General features: G+C 45.0%; 1 protein-coding gene across 3 annotated transcripts in view; it reads right to left on the bottom strand.

Annotated features, from left to right (window-relative positions):
• Positions 1-11168: 11168 nt before the first annotated feature.
• Positions 11169-26418, bottom strand: part of LOC115195349 (rho GTPase-activating protein 29) — a 73176-nt gene continuing 57926 nt past the window's right edge. For 2 of the 3 annotated variants that reach the window (XM_029755126.1, XM_029755128.1), the window contains 10 exons: positions 25356-25519; positions 23903-24031; positions 22260-22358; positions 20459-20622; positions 18722-18910; positions 18404-18541; positions 17745-17980; positions 13511-13835; positions 13236-13344; positions 11169-13149 (listed from right to left, as the gene is read on the bottom strand). In XM_029755126.1, the coding sequence (XP_029610986.1) occupies positions 12236-13149; positions 13236-13344; positions 13511-13835; positions 17745-17980; positions 18404-18541; positions 18722-18910; positions 20459-20622; positions 22260-22358; positions 23903-24031; positions 25356-25519 (2467 nt within the window). In that variant the 3' untranslated portion in view covers positions 11169-12235. The remainder of the gene's footprint in view (positions 13150-13235; positions 13345-13510; positions 13836-17744; positions 17981-18403; positions 18542-18721; positions 18911-20458; positions 20623-22259; positions 22359-23902; positions 24032-25355; positions 25520-26418) is intronic. The other variant, XM_029755127.1, reaches the window with a different exon arrangement.

Raw genomic sequence — 26418 nt, 5'->3', positions numbered from 1 at the left:
CCCACCTAGACACACAGTAGACCCTTCATCATCATAGACACACAGTAGACCCTTCATCGTCATAGACACACAGTAGACCCTTCACCCACCTAGACACAAAGTAGACCCTTCATCCACCTAGACACACAGTAGACCCTTCATCGTCATAGACACACAGTAGACCCTTCATCGTCATACACACAGTAGTCCCTTCATCCACCTAGACACACAGTAGACCCTTCATCCACCTAGACACACAGTAGACCCTTCGTCCACCTAGACACACAGTAGACCCTTCATCCACCTAGACACACAGTAGACCCTTCATCCACCTAGACACACAGTAGACCCTTCGTCCACCTAGACACACAGTAGACCCTTCATCGTCATAGACACACAGTAGACCCTTCATCATCATACACACAGTAGTCCCTTCATCCACCTAGACACACAGTAGACCCTTCATCCACCTAGACACACAGTAGACCCTTCGTCCACCTAGACACACAGTAGACCCTTCATCCACCTAGACACACAGTAGACCCTTCACCCACCTAGACACACAGTAGACCCTTCACCCAACTAGACACACAGTAGACCCTTCATCCACCTAGACACACAGTAGACCCTTCATCCACCTAGACACACAGTAGACCCTTCACCCACCTAGACACACAGTAGACCCTTCATCCACCTAGACACACAGTGGACCCTTCATCGTCATAGACACACAGTAGACCCTTCATCGTCATAGACACACAGTAGACCCTTCACCCACCTAGACACACAGTAGACCCTTCATCATCATAGACACACAGTAGACCCTTCATCGTCATAGACACACAGTAGACCCTTCATCCACCTAGACACACAGTAGACCCTTCATCGTCATAGACACACAGTAGACCCTTCATCGTCATACACACAGTAGTCCCTTCATCCACCTAGACACACAGTAGACCCTTCATCCACCTAGACACACAGTAGACCCTTTATCCACCTAGACACACAGTAGACCCTTTATCCACCTAGACACACAGTAGACCCTTTATCCACCTAGACACACAGTAGACCCTTCATCCACCTAGACACACAGTAGACCCTTCATCCACCTAGACACACAGTAGACCCTTCGTCCACGTAGACACACAGTAGACCCTTCATCCACCTAGACACACAGTAGACCCTTCATCCACCTAGACACACAGTAGACCCTTCATCCACCTAGACACACAGTAGACCCTTCATCCACCTAGACACACAGTAGACCCTTCATCCACCTAGACACACAGTAGACCCTTCATCCACCTAGACACACAGTAGACCGTTCATCCACCTAGACACACAGTAGACCCTTCATCCACCTAGACACACAGTAGACCCTTCATCCACCTAGACACACAGTGGACCCTTCATCCACCTAGACACACAGTGGACCCTTCATCCACCTAGACACACAGTAGACCCTTCACCCACCTAGACACACAGTAGACACTTCATCGTCATAGACACACAGTAGAACCTTCATCCACCTAGACACACAGTAGACCCTTCACCCACCTAGACACACAGTAGACCCTTCACCCAGCTAGACACACAGTAGACCCTTCATCGTCATAGACACACAGACCCTTGGTATTTATATATTAGTGTCTGTAGCTAGACCCTTGGTATTTATATATTAGTGTCTGTAGCTAGACTCTTGGTATTTATATATTAGTGTCTGTAGCCAGACCCTTGGTATTTATATATTAGTGTCTGTAGCTAGACCCCTTGGTATTTATGTATTAGTGTCTGTAGCCAGACCCCTTGATATTTATATATTAGTGTCTGTAGCCAGACCCTTGGTATTTATATATTAGTGTCTGTATCATTCATTTTGGTTTCTTTATGAGGAAGAGTAAAATGTTCTGTATGAAACACACTGATCCTAGAACACAGACAGACACACACTCATGCATTGGTTGGGGGCCCCCTAGCAGACACAGGGCCCTAAACTGTTGCTTATGCCTGGAACCGGCCCTGATAGAGAGAGTATGTACTGTATGTTGTCTGTATTGCTTTGTGTGTGACCTTCTCCAGTAGCTGGCGGAGCTGTCTTCCCTTGGCGTCTCTGGAGCAGAGGTTCTGTTCAGGTGCCACCACCGTGCAGATACACCGCCCGTCAGTATCCTGGGCTGAGCTGTACACCTGCCAACCCTCCTTAGGCCCGATGGTCTACACACACCCCACCACTACCACCACCACCACGTCCTTTTTGGGGCCAAGTGTGTGTGGATGTGAACATGGGAACAGGCCAGGCGGCCAGTCTCATCTCCTCTGACACCTCACCATTGGGATTCCTATTGCAGACACAGCGTGTCCGATTGAGCCATTCAACACTGCCTATTACCACCGTGGAGGACATGAATGGGCCCAGGGGGGAACAACTGAGATGAACACACACACACACACACACACACACACACACACACACACACACACACACACTCAATAAGACTGCATAACATATCACACACACTAATTAGTTGGCAAACCATCATCTCTACAGTACATTGTAGCATCCAATTACACATTTTTTGTTACGCTCTTCAATCAGTTCTCCCATTCCTGTTCCTGTGTTCACCAGCACCATGGGATTCCGTAGACTGCGTTCATTGTAGCGGAGCTGAAAGGGAGGGTGGTCACACTGACACCTGTAGCCAATCGGGCTCAACCAGGCCGGTTTCCTCTGTCACACTGAAGTGCAGTTAGCCTCACAGGAGACAAAGACTGAGAGGGCATGAGATCCACAGAGAGAGAGGGGAACAGGGTGCCCTCTTTTTACCTCTTTCCTACTACCCCCTGGGGCACGAGGTCTCACTCACCCTGAAGGCCCCCTCAGATGGAGGGTCCTAGGAGAGACAGGGAAGGCCCACTCAGATGAAGGGTCCTAGGAGAGACAGTGAAGGCCCACTCAGATGAAGGGTCCTAGGAGAGACAGTGAAGGCCCACTCAGATGAAGGGTCCTAGGAGAGACAGTGAAGGCCCACTCAGATGAAGGGTCCTAGGAGAGACAGTGAAGGCCCCCTCAGATGGAGGGTCCTAGGAGAGACAGTGAAGGCCCACTCAGATGAAGGGTCCTAGGAGAGACAGTGAAGGCCCACTCAGATGAAGGGTCCTAGGAGAGACAGTGAAGGCCCACTCAGATGAAGGGTCCTAGGAGAGATAGTGAAGGCCCACTCAGATGGAGGGTCCTAGGAGAGACAGTGAAGGCCCACTCAGATGAAGGGTCCTAGGAGAGACAGGGAAGGCCCACTCAGATGGAGGGTCCTAGGAGAGACAGTGAAGGCCCACTCAGATGGAGGGTCCTAGGAGAGACAGTGAAGGCCCACTCAGATGGAGGGTCCTAGGAGAGACAGTGAAGGCCCACTCAGATGGAGGGTCCTAGGAGAGACAGTGAAGGCCCACTCAGATGGAGGGTCCTAGGAGAGACAGTGAAGGCCCACTCAAATGGAGGGTCCTAGGAGAGACAGTGAAGGCCCACTCAGTCTGGTACTCATTAATATCTAGCCCGGTGCATCCCAGTCCAGCTTAGTCCAGCCCAGCTCGGTTCATCCTAGTCCAGCCCAGCCTGGTCCAGTCCAGTCCATCCAGCCCAGCTCAGCCAGGTCCAGCCCAGCCCAGTCCATCCATCCCAGCCCAGCCAGGTCCAGCCCAGTCCAGTCCATCCAGCCCAGCTCAGCCAGGCCCAGCCCAGTCCATCCATCCCAGCCCAGCCAGGTCCAGCCCAGCCCAGTCCATCCATCCCAGCCCAGCCAGGTCCAGCCCAGCCCAGTCCATCCATCCCAGCCCGGTTCATCCTAGTCCAGTCCATTCCATCCCAGCCTGGTCCAGTCCATCCCAGCCCAGCTCAGCCAGGTCCATCCCAGCCCAGTCCATCTATCCCAGCCCGGTTCATCCTAGTCCAGCCCATTCCATCCCAGCCTGGTCCAGTCCATCCCAGCCCAGCTCAGCCAGGTCCATCCCAGCCCAGTCCTGTCCCAGTCCTGACCAGCTCATCTCTCCATACTGGTTCATTCTGTGGATGACTTGGTCTCAGCTCACCTCTCCAAATGATGCTTTGTGAACAACAGGTGTAGACTAACAGTAAACATGCTTACAGGCTCTTCCCAACAATGCAGAGAGAAAACAAATTAAAATAATAAACAGATAACGAAGAATTAACACACATTGAGAAACAATAACTAGGCTATATACACAGGGTACCAGGCTATATACACAGGGTACCAGGCTATATACACAGGGTACCAGGCTATATACACAGGGTACCAGGCTATATACACAGGGTACCAGGCTATATACACAGGGTACCAGGCTATATACACAGGGTACCAGGCTATAAACACAGGGTACCAGGCTATATACACAGGGTACCAGTACTGAGTAATGATAACTAGGCTATATACACAGGGTACCAGTACTGAGTCAATGATAACTAGGCTATATACACAGGGTACCAGTACTGAGTAATGATAACTAGGCTATATACACAGGGTACCAGTACTGAGTAATGATAACTAGGCTATATACACAGGGTACCAGTACTGAGTAATGATAACTAGGCTATATACACAGGGTACCAGTACTGAGTCAATGATAACTAGGCTATATACACAGGGTACCAGTACTGAGTAATGATAACTAGGCTATATACACAGGGTACCAGGCTATATACACAGGGTACCAGTACTGAGTAATGATAACCTGGCTATATACACAGGGTACCAGTACTGAGTAATGATAACTAGGCTATATACACAGGGTACCAGTACTGAGTCAATGATAACTAGGCTATATACACAGGGTACCAGTACCGAGTCCATGTCCAGGGGTACGAGGTAATTGAGGTAGATATGTACATATAGGTAGGAATAAAGTGACAGATAATAAACAGTAACAGCATATGTCATGATTTAAAAAAGTTAGTGCAAAAAAGGTCAATGCAGATAGTCTGGGTAGCTATTTGGTTAACTATTTAACAAACTATTTACCAGTCTTATGGCTTGGGGGTAGAAGCTGTTCAGGGTCCTGTTAGCTCCAGACTTGGTGCATCGGTACTGCTTGCCGTGCGGTAACAGAGAGAACAGTTTATTACTTGAGTGGCTGGAGTATTCTACAATTTTTTTGAGCTTTCCTCTGACACCACCTGGCATAGAGGTCTTGGATGGCAGGGAGCTCGCCTTGCGGTAGGATGCCAAGCAGTTGCCATACCAAGCGGTGATGCAGCCAGTCAAGATGCTCTCAATGGTGCAGCTGAAAAACTTATTGAGGATCTGAGGGCCCATGACAAATCTTTTCAGCCTCCTGAGGGTGTGCCACTACTGTGTGTAATGACATCAGTATCCCAATACTGAAGGGGGGTGAGAGAGAGGGGGTGAGAGAGAGAGAGAAGGGGGGTGAGAGAGAGAGAAGGGGGGTGAGAGAGAGAGGGGGTGAGAGAGAGAGGGGGTGAGAGAGAGAGAAGGGGGGTGAGAGAGAGAGAAGGGGGGTGAGAGAGAGAGAAGGGGGGTGAGAGAGAGAGAAGGGGGGTGAGAGAGAGAAGGGGGGTGAGAGAGAGAAGGGGGGTGAGAGAGAAGGGGGGTGAGAGAGAGAGAAGGGGGGTGAGAGAGAGAAGGGGGTGAGAGAGAAGGGAGGTGAGAGAGAGAAAGGCGTAAGAGAGAGAGAGAGAAGCATTATTTGATTATTCTGTTGTTTTCCATAACCTGTATATATATATTTTCTATTGTTAATTGTTCTATTTTCTAATGTAACATTGTGTTTGGCAATATGTATCGATGCGTCATGCCAATAAAGCCCATTTTTTATTTGAAAATGGACAGAGAGACAGAGACAGAGAGAGAGAGAAGGAATAATAGTTTAAACCTCAGATAAGAGGAGAAGGAAGTTGATAATATCAGGGAGATGGTGATACAAACTTGAAAAATCCTCAGTGAAAATTGAAGCGGTATTTCTTTACATTGAAGACTACGAGATAATCCCTTTGAAACGTTGAGGAGACACTGACACCTATAGAATAAGAGACTTATAAGAAGGAGACGTTGACATGTGAAACATCCAGACATGAAGGAAGACAGAAGTGTCCATCTCACTGAGGAGTGACGGGATAAAGGTTGAACCCTGGGAAATGTCCTCAGTGTGTATGGTGGTAAGCCGGGGAGGGGCAGACCTTACACAATCAATCACCAACTGGAATGCACTCAGCATCATTCTAGTTAGTAGATCCTTCATTTGGAAGTTTTTTTTTTCCCAGCAGAGTGGTCTTTGGAGTTGTCAGATCAGAATGAATAGGCATCATTAAGGGTGGCAGGTAGCCTAGTGGTTAGAGCATTTGGCCAATAACCGAAAGTTAGCTGGATCGAATCCCCGAGCTGACAAAGTAAAAATCTGTTGTTCTGCCCCTGAACAAGGCAGTTAACCCACTGTTCCCCGGTAAGCCGTCATTGTAAATGAGAATTTGTTCTTAACTGAGTTGCCTAGTTGAATGGAGGTTAAATATAAAAAATACAAAAATTGTATGGGAATGTTAGCGTTGGGTCCCAGATAGAACCATTAGTATGGGAATGTTAGCGTTGGGTCCCAGATAGAACCATTAGTATAGTATGGGAATGTTAGCGTTGGGTCCCAGATAGAACCATTAGTATAGTATGGGAATGTTAGCGTTGGGTCCCAGATAGAACCATTAGTATAGTATGGGAATGTGGAATGTTAGCGTTGGGTCCCAGATAGAACCATTAGTATGGGAATGTTAGCGTTGGGTCCCAGATAGAACCATTAGTATGGGAATGTTAGCGTTGGGTCCCAGATAGAACCATTAGTATGTGAATGTTAGCGTTGGGTCCCAGATAGAACCATTAGTATGGGAATGTTAGCGTTGGGTCCCAGATAGAACCATTAGTATGGGAATGTTAGCGTTGGGTCCCAGATAGAACCATTAGTACGGGAATGTTAGCGTTGGGTCCCAGATAGAACCATTAGTATGGGAATGTTAGCGTTGGGTCCCAGATAGAACCATTAGTATGGGAATATTAGCGTTGGGTCCCAGATAGAACCATTAGTATGGGAATGTTAGCGTTGGTTCCCAGATAGAACCATTAGTATAGTATGGGAATGTTAGCGTTGGGTCCCAGATAGAACCATGCTTACAGTATGTGTTCTGTTAGGAAGGGAAACACTTGAATTGCTTTCTCACAAAATAAACACTTCTGCTGTGGTAAAAGTAAGCTGCTTACAGTGTTGTGGAGTAGTGAACTACATGTAATTCAACAAGTAATCAAACTGAATGTTACAGTAGCATGGTGGTAGTGGTACTATACTGAACAAAAATATAAACACAACAATTTCAAAAGATCTGACAGAGTTACAGTTCATATAAGGAAATCAGTCCATTGAAATAAATTAAATATATGACATTGGCCTGTTGGGGGAGGTTTATGACCCCCATAAATACCTTCCCCCCCGTTTCACCACTATATAAACCTGTTGACGAAAATTCAACTTCCTGTTCCAAGGACGTGAGAACTTGCGGTCCCCACGTTGAAAGGACAAAGACCACCTACAGAACTAAGCCAACCTCAGCGTGAGCTCTGGTTGAACGACAAGAACCTAACGAAATTAGCATTGAATCTCAACGTGAAGGTGACGAAGGATGAATTTCGACTATACCAGCCAGAATATAGCATGAGCATATAGCATGGCAACTTGGTATGAACTTTGAACTCTTATTCACTAAAGACGCGATACCCTCTCCGCCCGCTAAACGTGGGCTAGGAGAGGACGGACAGAGTATCCATTCTACCACGCTCCAGTTCACCACTAGACATTCTTCAGAGGACCAGAGATCCATGCTGGACCACCCCGCCTTCTATCTACTACCAATCTACCGAAGCGCAGCTCAGAGTAAATATTTATTGCGTTTTCCTTTTTCAAATGGGTGGTAATTTAGAATGCATAAGATTCTGTATTTACGATAGCAGAGCTTCTCCATTTGTTCCTCAGTCTTCCCGCTCTTTCATTCAAAACCAACCCCCTTTCTTTGTGTAACCAGCCGTCATATCTGTTCCGTCCACTAGGGACGTTTTCCTTTATGACATCATTAGTAATCAATGTATGATCCATTCGGTGTAGATGTAATTCTGTGTGATTATTTAGCTATTTAGTAAATAAATGATTAAACCAAATTTTGTATTGCTGATTCAACTTGTTAGCCAGGGTTCGTGAAGATAACCGAGAATTTACAACTTTTAGATGAGACTAAACAAGGTGACGATTAAATATTGACTGCTATTGAGGTAAAAGATTAGCAGGTCTTTAAGAGTATATTCGGAAGATAACAGCTCTATAAACTTTCTAGTTAATTACATTTACCTGATTAGCTTAAAAAAAAAATCAGGTAATATTAATTACAGAGAAATGATTTTATAGAATAGCATGTCATATCACTTAATCCGGCATAGCCAAAAGACACAACAACCGTATGATATGGGTCGTTCCACTGTATGATATGGGTCGATGCACCCTAAGATATGGGCGGATCCACCATTTAGGTACCATTTGAAGACCACATGTCCAACTTTATGAAAAACATCTCAAGAGGTTAAATAAATAAAAATACTAAAAGTGCACAGTAAAGTAACAGGATTGATTATTTCATCTTAAATCAGCCATAAATCCCCTTTTGTGACAGGTGGAATGGAAGCTTGTTGTTTGCGGCAATTAAATGCATGCTTCACAAAAGACAAACAAATGTAAAAACATTTCTAGCCTGTCTAACTATATGGGTAACAGGGTTCACGTGTTATGCTTGATCCGCTTCAGTTTTCCACTACAAAACATCAGAAAATGGACATAAAGAGTAAAACCAGCTCACCTGCTTTTACACTATGATTTTAGTATTACATGCTGACCACACCGCTCACGTTGCAAAATAAATGTACACATACATGTTATTCAAATCATTGCACCCACACTGCTCAGAGCGTCAGCAAGCGTCTGCGTAGCAAGGCACTATTATAGAACTTGGTTCTAATTTTGACGCTTGATGCGCTGCAAGTCCCGCCTCTCCCATCACCTCATTGGTTTTTAGGAGCATATACCCACGTGGGTGATTGAAAGAAACTGGAGGTCCACACTCTAGTCCAGTTTGTGGTGGTAATACACCTTAAAGTTGGTTGCCAACAGCCATATAAAATCCACAGAAGAAGAAGACTGAAGGAGGAGAGAATACTAGAAACTAACTATGTTTCCATTTTATCTGTGGATTAATTGTCAGAGTAGAGAATAGATGATTATGTGACTCAAAATGAGTCAAAATTCTACAAAGATCCAGAAAAATAAGGACCATGTACATTTCAGGTAAAATAACAACCAAATGCTTATATCCCAGGACAAATGAGCTAGCAACAGCAAGCTAGCTAGCTAAATGTCCATGAATGTTTCATGTGTTTCGACCTGTCCCCAAATAAATATAGTTTGTTCGATTAAAAAATAATAATAATAATTTTCAACCTGCGTGTCCTGATCGCGTAATCAGCATGTTAGATGTTCAATATTTTAAAAGGAATAGTTTCACCATATTCAAATGAGTGTTTATTTCACGTAACAGGGATGACCTTAACATGAGGGACAGATGTAAATGAATCGCTCATCACATGAAATACAGTGAGCTCCTGAAGCATTGGGACAGTGGCACATTTGTTGTGAGAAAGTTAGAGGCATAAATATCATACCCCCAAAAATGCTAACCTCCCCTGGTATTGTAATAGTGAGAGGTTAGCATGTCTTGGGGGTATGATATAAAATGCTAACCTTCCCTGTTATTGTAATGGTGAGAGGTTAGCATGTCTTGGGGGTATGATATAAAATGCTAACCTCCCCTGTTATTGTAATGGTGAGAGGTTAGCATGTCTTGGGGGTATGATATAAAATGCTAACCTCCCCTGTTATTGTAATGGTGAGAGGTTAGCATGTCTTGGGGGTATGATATAAAATGCTAACCTCCCCTGTTATTGTAATGGTGAGAGGTTAGCATGTCTTGGGGGTATGATATAAAATGCTAACCTCCCCTGTTATTGTAATGGTGAGAGGTTAGCATGTCTTGGGGGTATGATATAAAATGCTAACCTCCCCTGGTATTGTAATGGTGAGAGGTTAGCATGTCTTGGGGGTATGATATAAAATGCTAACCTCCCCTGGTATTGTAATGGTGAGAGGTTAGCATGTCTTGGGGGTATGATATAAAATGCTAACCTCCCCTGGTATTGTAATGGTGAGAGGTTAGCATGTCTTGGGGGTATGATATAAAATGCTAACCTCCCCTGGTATTGTAATGGTGAGAGGTTAGCATGACCTGTGGGGTATGATATAAAATGCTAATCTCCCCTGTTATTGTAATAGTGAGAGGTTAGCATGACCTTGGGGTATGATATTAATGTCTGTAACTGTCTTAGTCATCATTATTCATGATTCATTCAGGACTATCCGTAATCATGGTAGCATCCACATGAATGTAGAAGCGTTTGAAAACATATTCTATTCTTATTTACAATAAAAGTGACAAAAAAATTATTTACCATTCATTTCTATCGGGCACAAAATAATCTGAAACATCACCAAAACAAACAGAAAATGCATCCAATAAGTCTGTATGTAGAGTCACAAGCTTGATGTAATCATTGAGTGCTTGGAATATGGGACCAGATACTAAACTTTTGACTACTTTAATAGACATAAGTGAATTTGTCCCAATACTTTTAGTCCCCTAAAATGGGGGGGGGGACTATATACAAAAAGTGCTGTACTTTCTAAACGGTTCACCCGATATGGATGAAATTGAACTCAAATTAAAGCTGACAGTCGGCACTTTAACCTCAACGTCATTGTATCATTTCAAATCCAAAGTGCTGGAGTACAGAGCCAAAAACAACAGCACGTGCCACTTTCCCAATACTTTTGGAGCTCAATGTAAATAATGATCTTCAAAGCAACAAAATAGGGCTTTACAATGATGGTGAAAACAAGGAGACATTTTGGGGGTTAAGTGGGTAAACATCTTGCTAGAAGTCCCAGAGGGTGCACGGAGGGACATGTCAAAATTCTGATTTTTCTTTCTCACTTTAGCAAGTCTAAGACTGATTGAATTATCCACGTGGTCTATATTAAAACAACACTTCATTTAATATAACAGGCTTTTACAATTCCATATTGGTGCACAATTTCTACATACAATATCAAAGGGACATAAAAGGCACTCTTTTTCTGGAACAACCCAGCTGTCTTTTGAGTAAAAGTAATTGCTCAGTTTAAAAGATGGAAACAAATGTCGTACATAAAACAGTTGTAGTGATTGGTACAAGAAGCATGTTTTGATTCTGTGGCTTTCTTTATACAGACATTTTGCAGAGAAACCTACAACAGTAACTCACAAACACACATTGTTGTGTAGTTAACTAAGTGCATCCTGTCTTCATTTTGAAGTACCTGCAGTACAATAGTTCCTTCCAACACCAACTGCAGAACTCCAAAACAGATAACAAGGAGCACTAAAACAGACAACAAGGAGCACTAAAACAGACAACAAGGAGCACCAAAACAGAAAACAAGGAGCACTAAAACAGAAAACAAGGAGCACTAAAACAGACAACAAGGAGCACTAAAACAGACAACAAGGAGCACTAAAACAGAAAACAAGGAGCACTAAAACAGACAACAAGGAGCACTAAAACAGAAAACAAGGAGCACTAAAACAGACAACAAGGAGCACTAAAACAGAAAACAAGGAGCACTAAAACAGAAAACAAGGAGCACTAAAACAGAAAACAAGGAGCACTAAAACAGAAAACAAGGAGCACTAAAACAGACAACAAGGAGCACTAAAACAGAAAACAAGGAGCACTAAAACAGAAAACAAGGAGCACTAAAACAGACAACAAGGAGCACTAAAACAGACAACAAGGAGCACTAAAACAGACAACAAGGAGCACTAAAACAGAAAACAAGGAGCACTAAAACAGACAACAAGGGGCTCCAAAACAGAAAACAAGGAATATATTACACGTCTATGAGGATTTTATTTCACAGTTCATGAAATTATTTAGTGTTGTTTTCTTATACAATATGGCATCTATTATACAGATATGAACATTTAAATTCAAGTCATAGAAGAAAGATGACTTGATGATTTGTAACGACGTCCAGTGATTGATGGCGATAAAGACGGTCAAACATAATGGGCCTCGCGGTGCTCCAACTCCTGCAAGCGTCTGGGCCGTAGTCTCTGGTACACAGGCTTGCCCTCCTGACTGAGGTCTTCAGGACTGGAGCCGGGGGACTGGGGCAGGGACAGGGACAGAGAGGGGCCTGCAGCCTGCTGCGGAGCCTCACTGTACTCATCCACAGTGTCCTCATCCACAGAGACCTCCAGACCCATCTCATCTTCCTCATCATCTTCCTCCTCCTCAGTGCTGTTAGCTACTGTGGCGTGCTTCTTTAGCCCCGTGTCACCTAGCGCATTGGCCATGCTCCCCGTGGGGGGTTTGTAGAAGGTTCCAGGGGGTGGCTGTAGAGTGCGGGGGGGTCTAAATACAGTGGGCACTTGGCTGTACTCCCACACGTTCTCCTCCCTTCTCAGAGTCCTGCCCGGCCACACTGCGACGGTGCAGCCACCCCTCCCGAAGGAAGAGGATGCTGGAACAGACGTGGAAAGGCTTCTGGTCGAGTCTTCCTCCTTGTCTGCTGTAGGCAGGTTGATCTTAGCTGTCCTGGGGGTGACGTCATAAGGTTTGTACTGCCTGTCCCAGGTCCTGCGTAGCGTCCCTGTGTCCATGTTCCGGTAGTGGCTGGTCACCCTCGACTTTGGCTTCTCATCTTCCGACACCTCCTCGATCGACTGGTCCCGCGTAACGCTCCTGGCGCTCCCGGTACCGTTCCCGTTGTCTTGATCAGCGGTGTTCCTGCCGTTCCTCTCGTCCACGCCTTGGGCCGGGTTCAGATGTTCAGCGGGCATACTGACAGGCCGGGAGACCAGCTTGGCGCGGGGGAGGTGGACCCGGGAGGTGGTGTGGAGGGCCTGGATCAACCTCCTTTCCCCCCTCTCTCCTCCTGCTCTTTGGACCTCAGGGACCTCGTCTATTACTACAGAGTACAGAGAGGATAAAATAGCAGGACGTGAACAGTGTATACAGTGTACTATTGTACAGCTATAGTGGAGTAATACTGACCAGGGGTAGAGTCCCTCCTATCAGACGTGGGGTTCCCATCTCTGACCCCCTTCATTGCATGGGTGGACGGGACTATAGAGGAATGACACTTAAAGACTTTACAGCTCTGCTGCGATGGACCGAGGATGGGAAACAGTGGAACAGAGAGAGAAAAAACACAAAGAAGAGAGACAAAAAGAGAGAGAGAGCGAGAGAAAAGTGAGTCATCACTGCTGTTCTAGTCAGTAGAAGCTAGATCCATAACACAGGTTTCATCATACTTCTCACTCACTCACCTCCTTGATGTCTACAAGAGGCTGTCTGCTGAGCTGCTTCTCCTGAGTGGTGAAGCGGGGGTATGGGTCCTGATCCTCTAGGGAGAAGCTCTCCTCAGAGGGGCCTGGGGGGCCCTGGGGCCGTGGCAGGGGGCTGACGGGGGCATCAAAGATCATCTGATAGTGTCTGATGAGGAGCTCCACGATGAGGGCCTGGTAGGGGTAGTCCACCAGGGCGGACAGGGACACCTCGGCGTCCGTCTGTCTGGGTTTGATGAGCGTGGGGCCGAAGATGATGCCAAGGTTACTGGCTGTCATCTTGTTCTCCTCCGCCTGCTCGGTCACCCTACAGAGAAGAGGAAGGATGAAATAAGGAGGTGGACTTCTGGTTCATTGTTACTGCTGTTGCAGGTTTTTGTTGTTACTTTGTGGGATGTGTGTTTTAAAGAGCGAATGCCTTTAAAAAGTAACGAATACCCTCTGAAAATGGCCTGTGGCATCGATATGAGTCAGAAACATTTGATTCTAGTGTCAACATTGACCACAAAGTGTAAATAGGATCATTTTGGTCATAAAGTCAGTGTTGTCTAAAAATGGAGTTTGGAACCTCACGTGTGTCACAATAGGTAAATTAATAGACAGACAGACATGACCTGCCCTGCAGCAACATCACAATTCATTACAGATTGATCTTAGATTTATTCTGGGGATTTTGAGGAAATGAAATAGACTTGCGTGTCTACAGTGTCTCATGAGAGACAATCGTTAACCAAGCGCAGAATCGGTCATGAAGAAGGCCCTAAAAAATTGTCAAAGACTCCAGCCACCCTAGTCATAGACTGTTACCTCTGCTACCACACAGCAAGTGGTACCGGAGCTCCAAGTCTAGGTCAAAGAGGCTTCTAAACAGCTTCTATCTCCAAGCCATAAGACTCCTGAACAGCTAATCAAATGGCTACCTGGACTATTTGCATTGCCCCCCCACTTCACGCCGCTGCTACTCTCTTATTATCTATGCATAGGCACTTTTTAATAACTCTACCTACATGTAGCCTAGTGGTTAGAGCGTAGAGGCGGCAGGTAGCCTAGTGGTTAGAGCGTAGAGGCGGCAGGTAGCCTAGTGGTTAGAGTGTAGAGGCAGCAGGTAGCCTAGTGGTTAGAGCGTAGAGGCGGCAGGTAGCCTAGTGGTTAGAGCGTATAGGCGGCAGGTAGCCTAGTGGTTAGAGTGTAGAGGCGGCAGGTAGCCTAGTGGTTAGAGCGTATAGGCGGCAGGTAGCCTAGTGGTTAGAGCGTATAGGCGGCAGGTAGCCTAGTGGTTAGAGCGTATAGGCAGCAGGTAACCTAGTGGTTAGAGCGTAGAGGCGGCAGGTAGCCTAGTGGTTAGAGCGTTGGACTTGTTACCGAAAGGTTGTAAGATCAAATCCCTGAGCTGACAAGGTAAAATCTGTCGTTCTGCCACTGAACACTGTTGCTAGGCCGTCATTGAAAATAAGAATTTGTTCTTAAAAGACTTGCCTAGTTAAATAAAAGGTAAAATAAATGTAAAACTAATTAAAAATGTACATATTATCTCAATCACCAAGACTAACCGCTGACCCGCATATTGACTCTGTACCGGTACCCCCTGTATATAGTCTCGCTATTCTTATTTCACAGTGGGTGCAAGACCTGGAGAGGCCTATAAGCCACTGTCTCGCACCCACTGTGAAATTTGGTGGAGGATCGGTGATGATCTGGAAGAAAACCTGCTTCCTTCTGCTCTGATAATGTTGCCTAACTCTGAGGATTGGTTATTCCAGCAGGACAATGCTCCATGCCACACAGCCAGGTCAATCAAGGTGTGGATGGACGACCACCAGATCAAGACACTGTCATGTCCAGCCCAATCTCCAGACCTGAACCCCAATGAAAACCTCTGGAATGTGATCAAGAGGAAGATGGATGGGTCACAAGCCATCAAACAAAGCCAGGAGTGGCATAAAGTCACCCAACATCAATGTGAAAGACTGGTGGAGAGCATGCCAAGACGCATGAAAGCTGTGATTGAAAATCAGGGTTATTCCACCAAATATTGATTTCTGAATTCCTCCTAAGTTAAAACATTAGTATTGTGTTGTTTACAAATGAATATGAACTTACTTTCTTTGCATTATTCGAGGTCTGACAAAACAAAAAAAATGCAGTTATCTAAATGACAATATTTTTATTTGGAATTTGGGAGAAATGTTGTCAGTAGTTTATAGAATAAAACAAAAATGTTCATTTTACCCGAACACATACCTATAAATAGTAAAACCAGAGAAACGGATAATTTTGCAGTGGTCTCTTAATTCTTTCCAGAGCTGTGTGTCTGTGTGTGTGTACAGTTGAAGTCAGAAGTTTACATACACTTAGGTTGGAGTCATTAAAACTCGTTTTTCAACCACTCCACAAATTTCTTGTTAACAAAATATAGTTTTGGCAAGTTGGTTAGGACATCTACTTTGTGCATGACACAAGTCATTTTTCCAACAATTGTTTACAGACAGATTACTTCACTTTTAATTCACTTTATCACAATTCCTGGGGTCGGAAGATTACATACACTAAGTTGACTGTGCCTTTCAACAGATTGGAAAATGTCATGGCTTTAGAAGCTTCTGATAGGCTAATTGACATCATTTGAGTCAATTGGAGGTGCACCTGTAGATGTATTTCAAGGCCTACTTTCAAACTCAGTGGCTCTTTGCTTGGCATCACGGGAAAATCAAAAGAAATCAGCCAAGACCTCAGAAAAAACATTGTAGACCTCCACAAGTCTGGTTCCTCCTTGGGAGCAATTTCCAAATGCCTGAAGGTACCACGCCAATCTGTACAAACAATAGTACGCAAGTATAAACACCATGGGACCACGCAGCCGTCATATCGCTCAGGAAGGAGACGCGTTCTGTCTCCTAGAGATGAACGTACTTTGGTGCGAAAAGTGCAAATCAATCCCAGAACAACAGCAAAGGACGTTGTGAAGATGCTGGAGGAAACAGGTACAAAAGTATCTACATCCACAGTAAAACGAGTCCTATATCGACATAACCTGAAAGGCCGCTCAGCAAGGAAGAAGCCACTGCTCCAAAACCGCCATAAAATGCCAGACTACGGTTTGCAACTGCACATGGGGACAAAGATTGTACTTTTTGGAGAAATGTCCTCTGGTCTGATGAAACAAAAATAGAACTTTCAAAATTCACCCAACTTATAGTGGGAAGGTTGTGGAAGGCTACCCGAAACGTTTGACCCAAGTTAAATAATTTCAAGGCAATGCTACCAAATACTAATTGAGTGTATGTAAACTTCTGACCCACTGGGAATGTGATGAAAGAAATAAAAGCTGAAATAAATCATTCTCTCTACTATTATTCTGACATTTCACATTCAGCTTTTAATTCTTTCATCACATTCCCAGTGGGTCAGAAGTTTACATACACTTAATTAGTATTTGGTAGCATTGCCTTTAAATTGTTTAACTTGGGTCAAACGTTTAGGGTAGCCTTCTACAAGCTTTCCACAATAAATTGGGTGAATTTTGTCCCATTCCTCCTGACAAAGCTGGTGTAACTGAGTCAGGGTTCTAGGCCTCCTTGCTCGCACATGCTTTTTCAGTTCTGCCCACAAATTTTCTATGGGATTGAGGTCAGGGCTTGGTGATGGCCACTCCAATACCTTGACTTTGTTGTCCTTAAGCCATTTTACCACAACTTTGGAAGTATGCTTGATCATTGTCCATTTGGAAGACCCATTTGCGACCAAGCTTTAACTTCCTGACTGATGTCTTGAGATGTTGCTTCAATATATCTACATCATTTTCCTACCTCATGATGCCATCTATTTTGTGAAGTGCACCAGTCCCTCCTGCAGCAAAGCACCCCCACAACATGATGCTGCCACCCCCGTGCCTCACGGTTGGGATGGTGTTCTTCGGCTTGCAAGCCTCCCCCTTTTTCCTCCAAATATAACGATGTCATTATTGCCAAACATTTCTATTTTTGTTTCATCAGACGAAAGGACATTTCTCCAAAAAGTACGATCTTTGTCCCCAAATCACGTTTTTGACTACACTGGGCCTTTAAGCTGGGTATCTGTATTAATAGGGTTGTATTCTGCCTTGAGATCCACTGACTTAACCCAAAGTCTCCTATTGACATCAATACATTATTTACATGAAAGTCAGAATTGCGCAGCACTTGTCAACTCATCTAAATTCTCTGAATAGAGTCGGTACCTGTGCAGGTGTTGGATGAGGAAGTGCAGGGTCTTGTAGTGGGCCGGCGGCAGCTGTCTCAGAAGGTCTTTGATCTTGAACAGGACCCGGTTGAGCTCCACACTGACCTGCGGCGGGGTCATGGAGGCGGGGCTGACCCTGGATGCTTCCAACTCATCCACGATGATGTTCCGGCTCTCCTTGGCCAGGCCGATGAAGTCATTGTAGAAACGGAACAGGATGAGAGGCTCAGGAAGCTACAGGGAGAGAAAATAAACAAGGAAGTTAATTTTAAACTGGAATGAAGACAAATATACAACAGACAGGAATGGAGACAAAGAGAGAAGCTATAAACTAGCAATGAATGAAGACAAGGAAGATAAGTCAATATTATTGGGCTAGTGTGCCATCTGTCTGCCTGGGGTACTCTGTAATTACACTCTTAGAAAAAAGGGTTTCAAAAGGGCTTTTCGGTTGTCCCCATAGGAGAAACTTTTTGGATGCAGGTAGAACCCTTTTTGGTTCTATCTAGAACCAAAAGGGTTCGAACTAGAACCGAAAATTGTTATTCAAAGAGTTCTCCTATGGGGACAGCCGAAGAACACTTTAAGGTTCTGGATAGCAACTATCTTGTCATGAAGAAGTCTGTCTGTCTGGTCTGGTCTGTCTGTGTGACCCACCTGTCTCAGGTAGAGTTTGAGCACGTTGCTGATGTCATGGGGGTACAGGTCAGATAGCTCCACGAGGTCCTTGCCGTTCTCAAATACCTGACAGAGCTTCTCCACGCGGGACTTGGCCCCGTTCACACGGTAGATCCCCTGGACAACCAAGACACAACACATCAGCTCAGATTTTGGCCATTTTATTCTCCTAACAAGCATCATTTCCATGCAAAAACAGAACATCTTCAGGGGTGGGTGACTTCTAAAACAATGGAGAAGATTTACCAAACAAGCTTGGCTATATAATGTTCCTTGAAAACGCTAGCATTATGTTACCTTCATGTCCAGCGCTCTATTCTCGATCTCAGAGGTACACTTCCTGATTATGAAAGGGATTCCGTCTGGGTTGTTCCTAACTGCCTGGGTGAAGTCAACACCAAAGAGGTGCAGTCTACCGTGTAGCTTCTTATGACCACACTGGATGGCCAGAGTCTCCAGACATTTCTTATGGCAGGCCAGGAAGCACTGGGAAAACAGCAGAGGAGTCCAATAGTTAATATCCATGTCAGCTAGCAATACTACTGTATATAATCCACCTGGCATATGCTTTTATCCAAAGTGACTGACAGTACAGTGAGTGTATGCTATCGACAGTGGGAATTGAACCCACGACCTTGGCGTTGCTAGCACCACGCTCTCACAGAGCCACAGCAATACATAAGTCTGAATAGTAATCGTCTTAATTATAATAATAATAACCCTTCCCCTCAAGTAACCATCTTTCACTGTCCTGTTCCAATGTATCCAAAAATTATCTCAATGTTTAATAAATATGTAATGTAACTGTGTAAAATAAGCAAAGCTGAGAGAAGATTCTAGTGGGAGGATAGTACAGGCTCCCAGAAAAAGTCCCAAATATCCAGTGGGGGATGATGGTGTTCTGTGGTCTATAGACTCTTCCCTATTGGGACTAGAACAGTACTTCTTAACCTGTTTTAATTATTAACAGTACCCCCAATCACATTTACCTACTGTACCCCCAATCACATTTACCCACCGTACCCCCAATCACATTTACCCACCGTACCCCCAATCACATTTACCCACCGTACCCCCAATCACATTTACCCACCGTACCCCCAATCACATTTACCCACCGTACCCCCAATCACATTTACCCACCGTACCCCCAATCACATTTACCTACCGTACCCCCAAACACAATTACCTACCGTACCCCCAAACACATTTACCTACTGTACCCCCAATCACATTTACCCACCGTACCCCCAATCACATTTACCCACTGTACCCCCAAACACATTTACCCACTGTACCCCCAAACACATTTACCTACCGTACCCCCAAACACATTTACCTACCGTACCCCCAAACACATTTACCCACCGTACCCCCAATCACATTTACACCTACCGTACCCCCAATCACATTTACACCTACCGTACCCCCAATCACATTTACCCACCGTACCCCCAATCACATTTACCTACCGTACCCCCAATCACATTTACCTACTGTACCCCCAATCACATTTACCCACCGTACCCCCAATCACATTTACCCACCGTACCCCCAATCACATTTACACCTACCGTACCCCAATCACATTTACACCTACCGTACCCCCAAACACATTTACCTACTGTACCCCCAATCACATTTACCCACCGTACCCCCAATCACATTTACCCACCGTACCCCCAAACACATTTACCTACCGTACCCCCAAACAGATTTACCTACTGTACCCCCAAACACATTTACCTACTGTACCCCCAAACACATTTTGCTTTACCTGAAGTGCCTCCTAATGTGCAACTGATCATTATGCCTATGTTCCTGTGAGTCCTATTCCCCCCTGTGATTAGGCCAGGATCGTCCATCCCCCCTGTGATTAGGCCAGGTTCTTCCATCCCCCCTGTGATTAGGCCAGGATCTTCCATCCCCCCCTGTGATTAGGCCAGGTACTTCCATCCCCCCCTGTGATTAGGCCAGGTACTTCCACGGGTATAATAGCCCAGATTAAGAACCAGTGTTGGACAGAGCACTCACCTCCTCACACTCAGCTCCATAGAAGACCACCAGACTATCACACTCTCTGCACTTGGACAGGGCCCTCAGCTTCCTCAGCTTGTGTGTCTGGGCTGCCTTGGACATCTGGATGTCATGGAACGGACCTGGGGAACTGGCTGTCTCTGTCACCATCTCATCCAGACCTGGGGAGGCGATACATAGAGAGAGACACACACACACTGTTGCCATAAAGTTGGAAGCACAGAATGGTCTAGAATGTCATTGTATGCTTCCACCCTTCAAATGAGTGGATTTGACTATTTCAGCCACACCCGTTGCTGACAGGTGTATACAATCGAGCACACAGCCATGCAACCTCCATAGACAAACATTGGCAGTAGAAGGGCCTTACTGAAGAGCTGAGTGACTTTCAACGTGGCACCATCATAGGATGCCACCTTTCTAAAAAGTCAGTTTGTCAAATTTCTGCCCTGCTAGGGCTTCCTCGATCAACAGTAAGTTATTGTGATTGTGAAGTGGAAACGTCTAGGAACAACAACAGCTCAGCCGCTTAGTGGTAGGCCACAAAAGCTCACAGAACGAGACCGCCGAGTGCTGAAGCAAGTAAAATTATCTGTCCTCGGTTGCAACACTCTTTACCGAGTCCCAAACTGCCTCTGGAAGCAACGTCAGCACAAGAACTGTTTGCCCTGAGCTTCATGAAATGGGTTTCCATGGCCGAGCAGCCGCACACAAGCCTAAGATCACCATGCGCAATGCCAAGCGTTGGCTGGAGTGGTGTAAAGCTGGACCGCCGTAGTTCCAGTAAAGGGAAATCTTAACGCTACAGCATACAATGACATTCTAGACCATTCTGTGCTTCCAACTTTATGGCAACAGTTTGGGGAAGGCCCTTTCCTGTTTCAGCATGACAATGCTCCCGAGCACAAAGCAAGGTCCATATAGAAATGGTTTGTCGAGATCGGTGTGTGGAAGAACTTGACTGGCCTGCACAGAGCCCTGACCTCAACTCCAAACTCCTTTGGGATGAATTGGAACACCGACCCCGAGCCAGGCCTAATCGCCCAACATCAGTGCCCAACCTCACTAATATTCTTGTGGTTGAATGGAAGTAAGTCCCCGCAAAAATGTTCCAACATCTAGTGGAAAGCCTTCCCAGAAGAGTGGAGGCTGTTATAGCAGTAAAAGGGGGGACCAACTCCATATTAATGAACATGATTTTGGAATGAGATGTTTGACGAGCAGGTGTCCACATACTTTGGTCATGTGTATGTTCTGCTGTTATTCCAAACCGTGTTTTTCTCAGTCAGTGTACTTATAATGATACTTTTCTTGGGTGCTATTTATCTTTTTTCTATATATATATTTTTAAACATATACCAACACCCCCTGGGACTGGGGTCACAGCCAGAGTCAGACATTATCAATGGAAACCCTGGAGCAATTAGGGTTAAGTGCCTAGCTCAAGGGCACATAGACAGTTCTCTTTCACCTTGTCGGCTCTGGGATTCTAAATAGCAATATTTAGGTTACTGGTCTGATGCTCTAGCCGCCAGGCTACTTTTGTATTGCCGCTGAAGAGATTACCTCTCCACTAGACTGCTATTACACATTCTGAACTGTTACAATATACCAACAGTTTTACCACACACACACACACACACACACACACACACACACACACACACACACACACACACACCTTCTCTGAACTCAAATTTAAAATTCCCAAAACTTTATTGACATGAAAAGTGTGACAACATACTTTTCCAAAGCAAACATATAGCGCCATATCAAATGAATGAACTATCTGACTCACCGTTGTCTGACAACGAGGGTGGCTCTCTCTCATCCAGGTCATCAGCTGACGACATGGTCCCCGTGGACGGGCTTCTGCGTAATCTCCTGTTGAAGTCACCTGAGCAGGAGGCAGTGAACACACAAAAGATCCTCATAGTATCTTATCAATAGTACTGTCTAGCTACTCACTACTACCGTGGCCTGTCTAACTGAGGCCTGGTCTAGTAATAGTACTAGATCCCTGGTTTGGGAGGTTCTCTCAGTGTCTGCTCCTTTCTAGCCATAGCTTCAAGCCTTGATTGTTATGAACTGAGTGACTGACAAAGAGTCCACTTATTATAAGACATGATTGAGACTGAGGGGCGTGGCACCCCTGGGCCCACCAATGGCAAGTGGTCAGTGGACCAGCAAGGGACCACTCACAAGACGTTCTGGGCAATTCATACCTCCATTCACTGATCAATGCCTCTGCTTGATTCCCTTATTGTTCTGATAATGACCTGGACAAGAGACCCATCTCAGTGACAGGGCACATTTCTCTAGACATTGGGGCTCTTTGGGAATGAAGGAATTAACTGACTGGTTAGATTGCAAACACTCATTCCAATCATTCTAGATTTGTATGAGTTCAAAGGTTCTAATGAGTCAGATTGATTAATCCAATTAAGTTAATTGTAACTAGTTAATTAAAACATCTCACTCTGTTGTTGTGTATGATAACAACATGAGAGTAACGGTAACACTATAAGTCATTTAAAGGAAACCTATCATAACACGCAATGAAAACCAAAACAACAGGAATCAGCATGTTACATAATCCACAGAATACAACACATGGTTAAACACCGACCAGAAGAACACAAAACTCCAGAGAATGTCACCGTTAAACCTGCCTGTAGTTCAGATGTCCTTCAGGGGTATTATAGACACACCATCAGGACTCAGGCATGATCCTGCTATCCAAATGTCTGTCTGTCTGTGTCACGTCTAGGAGGGTGTCTGTCTGTCTGTCTGTCTGTCTGTCTGTCTGTCTGTCTGTCTGTCTGTCTGTCTGTCTGTCTGTGTCACGTCTAGGAGGGTGTCTGTCTGTCTGTCTGTCTGTCTGTCTGTCTGTCTGTCTGTCTGTCTGTCTGTGTCACGTCTAGGAGGGTGTCTGTCTGTCTGACGTCTAGGAGGGTGGCTGCTATCCTGCCTGCCTGCCTGCCTGCCTGCGTCACATCTAGGAGGCTGTCTGCTGTCTGTCTGTCTGCTATCCTGCTGTGTCTGTCTGTCTGTGTCACATCTAGGAGGGTGGCTGCTATCCTGCTGTCTGTCTGTGCCATGTCTAGAGGGTGCTACCTGCCCCAGGTATGTTTGGTGGAGGAGGAATAATGGTCTGGGGCTGTTTTTCATGGTTCGGGCTCGGCCCCTTAATTCCAGTGAAGGGAAATCTTAACGCTACAACATACAAAGACATTCTAGACGATTCTGTGCTTCAAACTTTGTGGCAACAGTTTAGGGAAGGCTCTTTCCTGTTTCATCATGACACAAAGCGAGGTCCATACGGAAATTATTTGTTGAGATCTGTGTGGAAGAACTTGACTGGCCTGCACAGACTAGTGTAGTGTAGGTTGTGTGGAGATTGGGCCCTGGGCTAGGAAGGGTGGGTAGACAAGGCCTTACCTGGGCTGGCGGTGGGAGAGTCCATGGATCGGGACTCACTGCTGCCTCCGGTGCTCTCTGAGTCACTGCACATCTCCCTGCCCTGACTACCCGTTCCCCAGGCTCGGAACGGGCCCTGGAACCTCAGAGCTGGAACAAACAAAAGGGAAAAGTCATGTAATTTGTTACTGTCAGAAGTGTTACTGTCAGAAGACACATGTATAAGTACTGATCTAATCCAATGGTAGAATACTGAACTTGGATTTGTTTGAGTTTTTAATGAATGTTTATTTCATATTTAAATCAAAACATTTGAAAAAAATAGACTAGTAATTCATTTTATGCAAATTCTGTCATAGAAATTCAGTAACCAACCAAAGTAACCATAGACTGGACGAGATAGCTAATTGTTTCCTAGATAGCATAATGAGTGGGTCATGTGGGAAAGAGGAGCACATTCATTTAGTATCAAGTGGTTCACATTGAAACACTTGAGAATCACAAAATAACAATATCATTCCAAAGACCTCTTTACACATCAAATCAATACAAACAACAATGATTTATCATGAATGGGTTGATTATGAAAGCATGAATTTAACATTCAAAATGTGATTTTCTTTTCAATGCCTTTGACGACCTGGATATGAAATAGACAGAGATTACCAAACTGAGATAGTAATTGAACTCTTCCGCAGATTATAACATGGTGAAATTATGCCTACAAAAAAAACTACTCGTTACAGAGTTTCTAAACCCAGAGGCACAACATCACAAAACCTCTGGGAATGCTTGGGAAACAGATCAAACAGACTAGGCCAGGTTTTGGGGTTTTGGAAAATCAATAAGAGAAGTGAAAAATTCTTCATCTTCTCTAAATCTACATCTTAGATACGAGCCAATGTCTTAAATTGTTTAACATGGTATTACTCCAACCTCGGGGAAAAGTGACAAATTGACAAGTTCATTTTTGTAAAAAAAAAAAATAAATTTATATGCTGATGTGAAAGAGCTGGGATGAGTGTGAGGGTATGTCTGTTTCCCTGAATGACATACAGTAATATGGGGACAGGGATGAATCTCAAAGCACTGGATCAATCTGGATGCTTCCACACACACACACACACACACACACACACACACACACACACACACACACACACACACCGTAGCCTTTTCACCTCTATGAAAAACAAAGTTATCAGCCCCTGAGAACCGAGCATTTGTCAGATCAACAGATACCATCTAGAGCTGTTAGACAAGACTAAAACACATCTGCATGCATAAGGAAAGTAGAATGCCATGTTGCTTACTCAATGTGTTTCAAGGAAATAATTAGCTGTAGTCTATTGTGATCTAAATGGATTGCTGAGGATTTCCCTTTTAACCTGAATTACAGAATCAACCGTCATCAGAAACCCCTATGTATTTCTCTGTAAACGACCAGGTCACCCTCGTCACAAAACTAGGCTACCTTGGATGTCGGTGCTGCTGTTGGTGGGCCGCGTGTGGAACGGGCTGTCCACCTCGTCGGTCCCCAGGAAGTCTCCAGAGGTGGCGGACATCTGAGACAGGTTACCGTGGGAACTGTGGGTACTGCAGCGGGTGCTGCTCAACGACCGCTTGGCGAGAGGAAACCTGGAAGGAGGGAGAGAAGAGTTAACCTGACGTCTCACATCATAGGCTTTAAACATAGAGAGGATATCTAGTGTCTGGTGAGGGTACTGTAATCAATCAACATGAGCTCACATGGATGGATCCATGGCATTTACATACATGATTGCCCAATTCCGTAGCTGAAAGAGCAAATTGATTAATCCCATTAACAGCAATACAAACCTGAAATGAACAGCCCAATCAACATGTCCATTGCCATACATGTGGAAATTAATAATGGCCTACTGATAATCAAAGGATGTAATACTAATCAATGGGCCCTGCTATAAGGACGTGCATATGGGCCGTCTATAGGATATAGGTCTATATTTACCCTCTGCTTACCCCTCCCTGTCGCTGCTTCTGATCAGGGGGAAGGATTGGGAGGAGAGGTAAACCAACCAAGAACAAAGCATCTCTGTCATCCACTGTCTTTGTCACTAGTACACCACGACACCAGAGTCTATGACGACCACTCATGAAAGTAAGGGCTAAAATAGGTGGAGTTAAGAACGGCCATCTTGGGCCTATTTTATATCTGTGGCATCACCAAAAGAGCTTAACAACTTTGATTTGAGTTTCAGTCAGAAGAAATGGCCTAAACAGAAATATAAAACCAGAGTTCTCCACTTATACCCACCCCCTCTTTCTCTCTCCCTCTCTTTCCCCCATGACCAGTCATTTCCTCAGGAAGACCTGCAGGCTAAACTCAATAGCGTTACCCTCTCTAACACAATCTCTCCCTCCCTCCCTCCCTCCTTCCCTCCCTCCGCTAACACAATCCCTCTCTCCCAGTCACTCCTTCTCAGCAAATCTCTAAATATAGTACTATTCTCTCCGAGCATTTTCCCATCTAAAGCAGTAGCTCTCTGTTAAAATGT

The sequence above is a fragment of the Salmo trutta genome, chromosome 6 (assembly GCF_901001165.1).
Source record: "Salmo trutta chromosome 6, fSalTru1.1, whole genome shotgun sequence".
Lineage (NCBI taxonomy): Eukaryota > Metazoa > Chordata > Actinopteri > Salmoniformes > Salmonidae > Salmo > Salmo trutta.
Note: the sequence above shows the minus strand (reverse complement) of the source record. Positions and strands in the feature narration are given on the sequence as shown.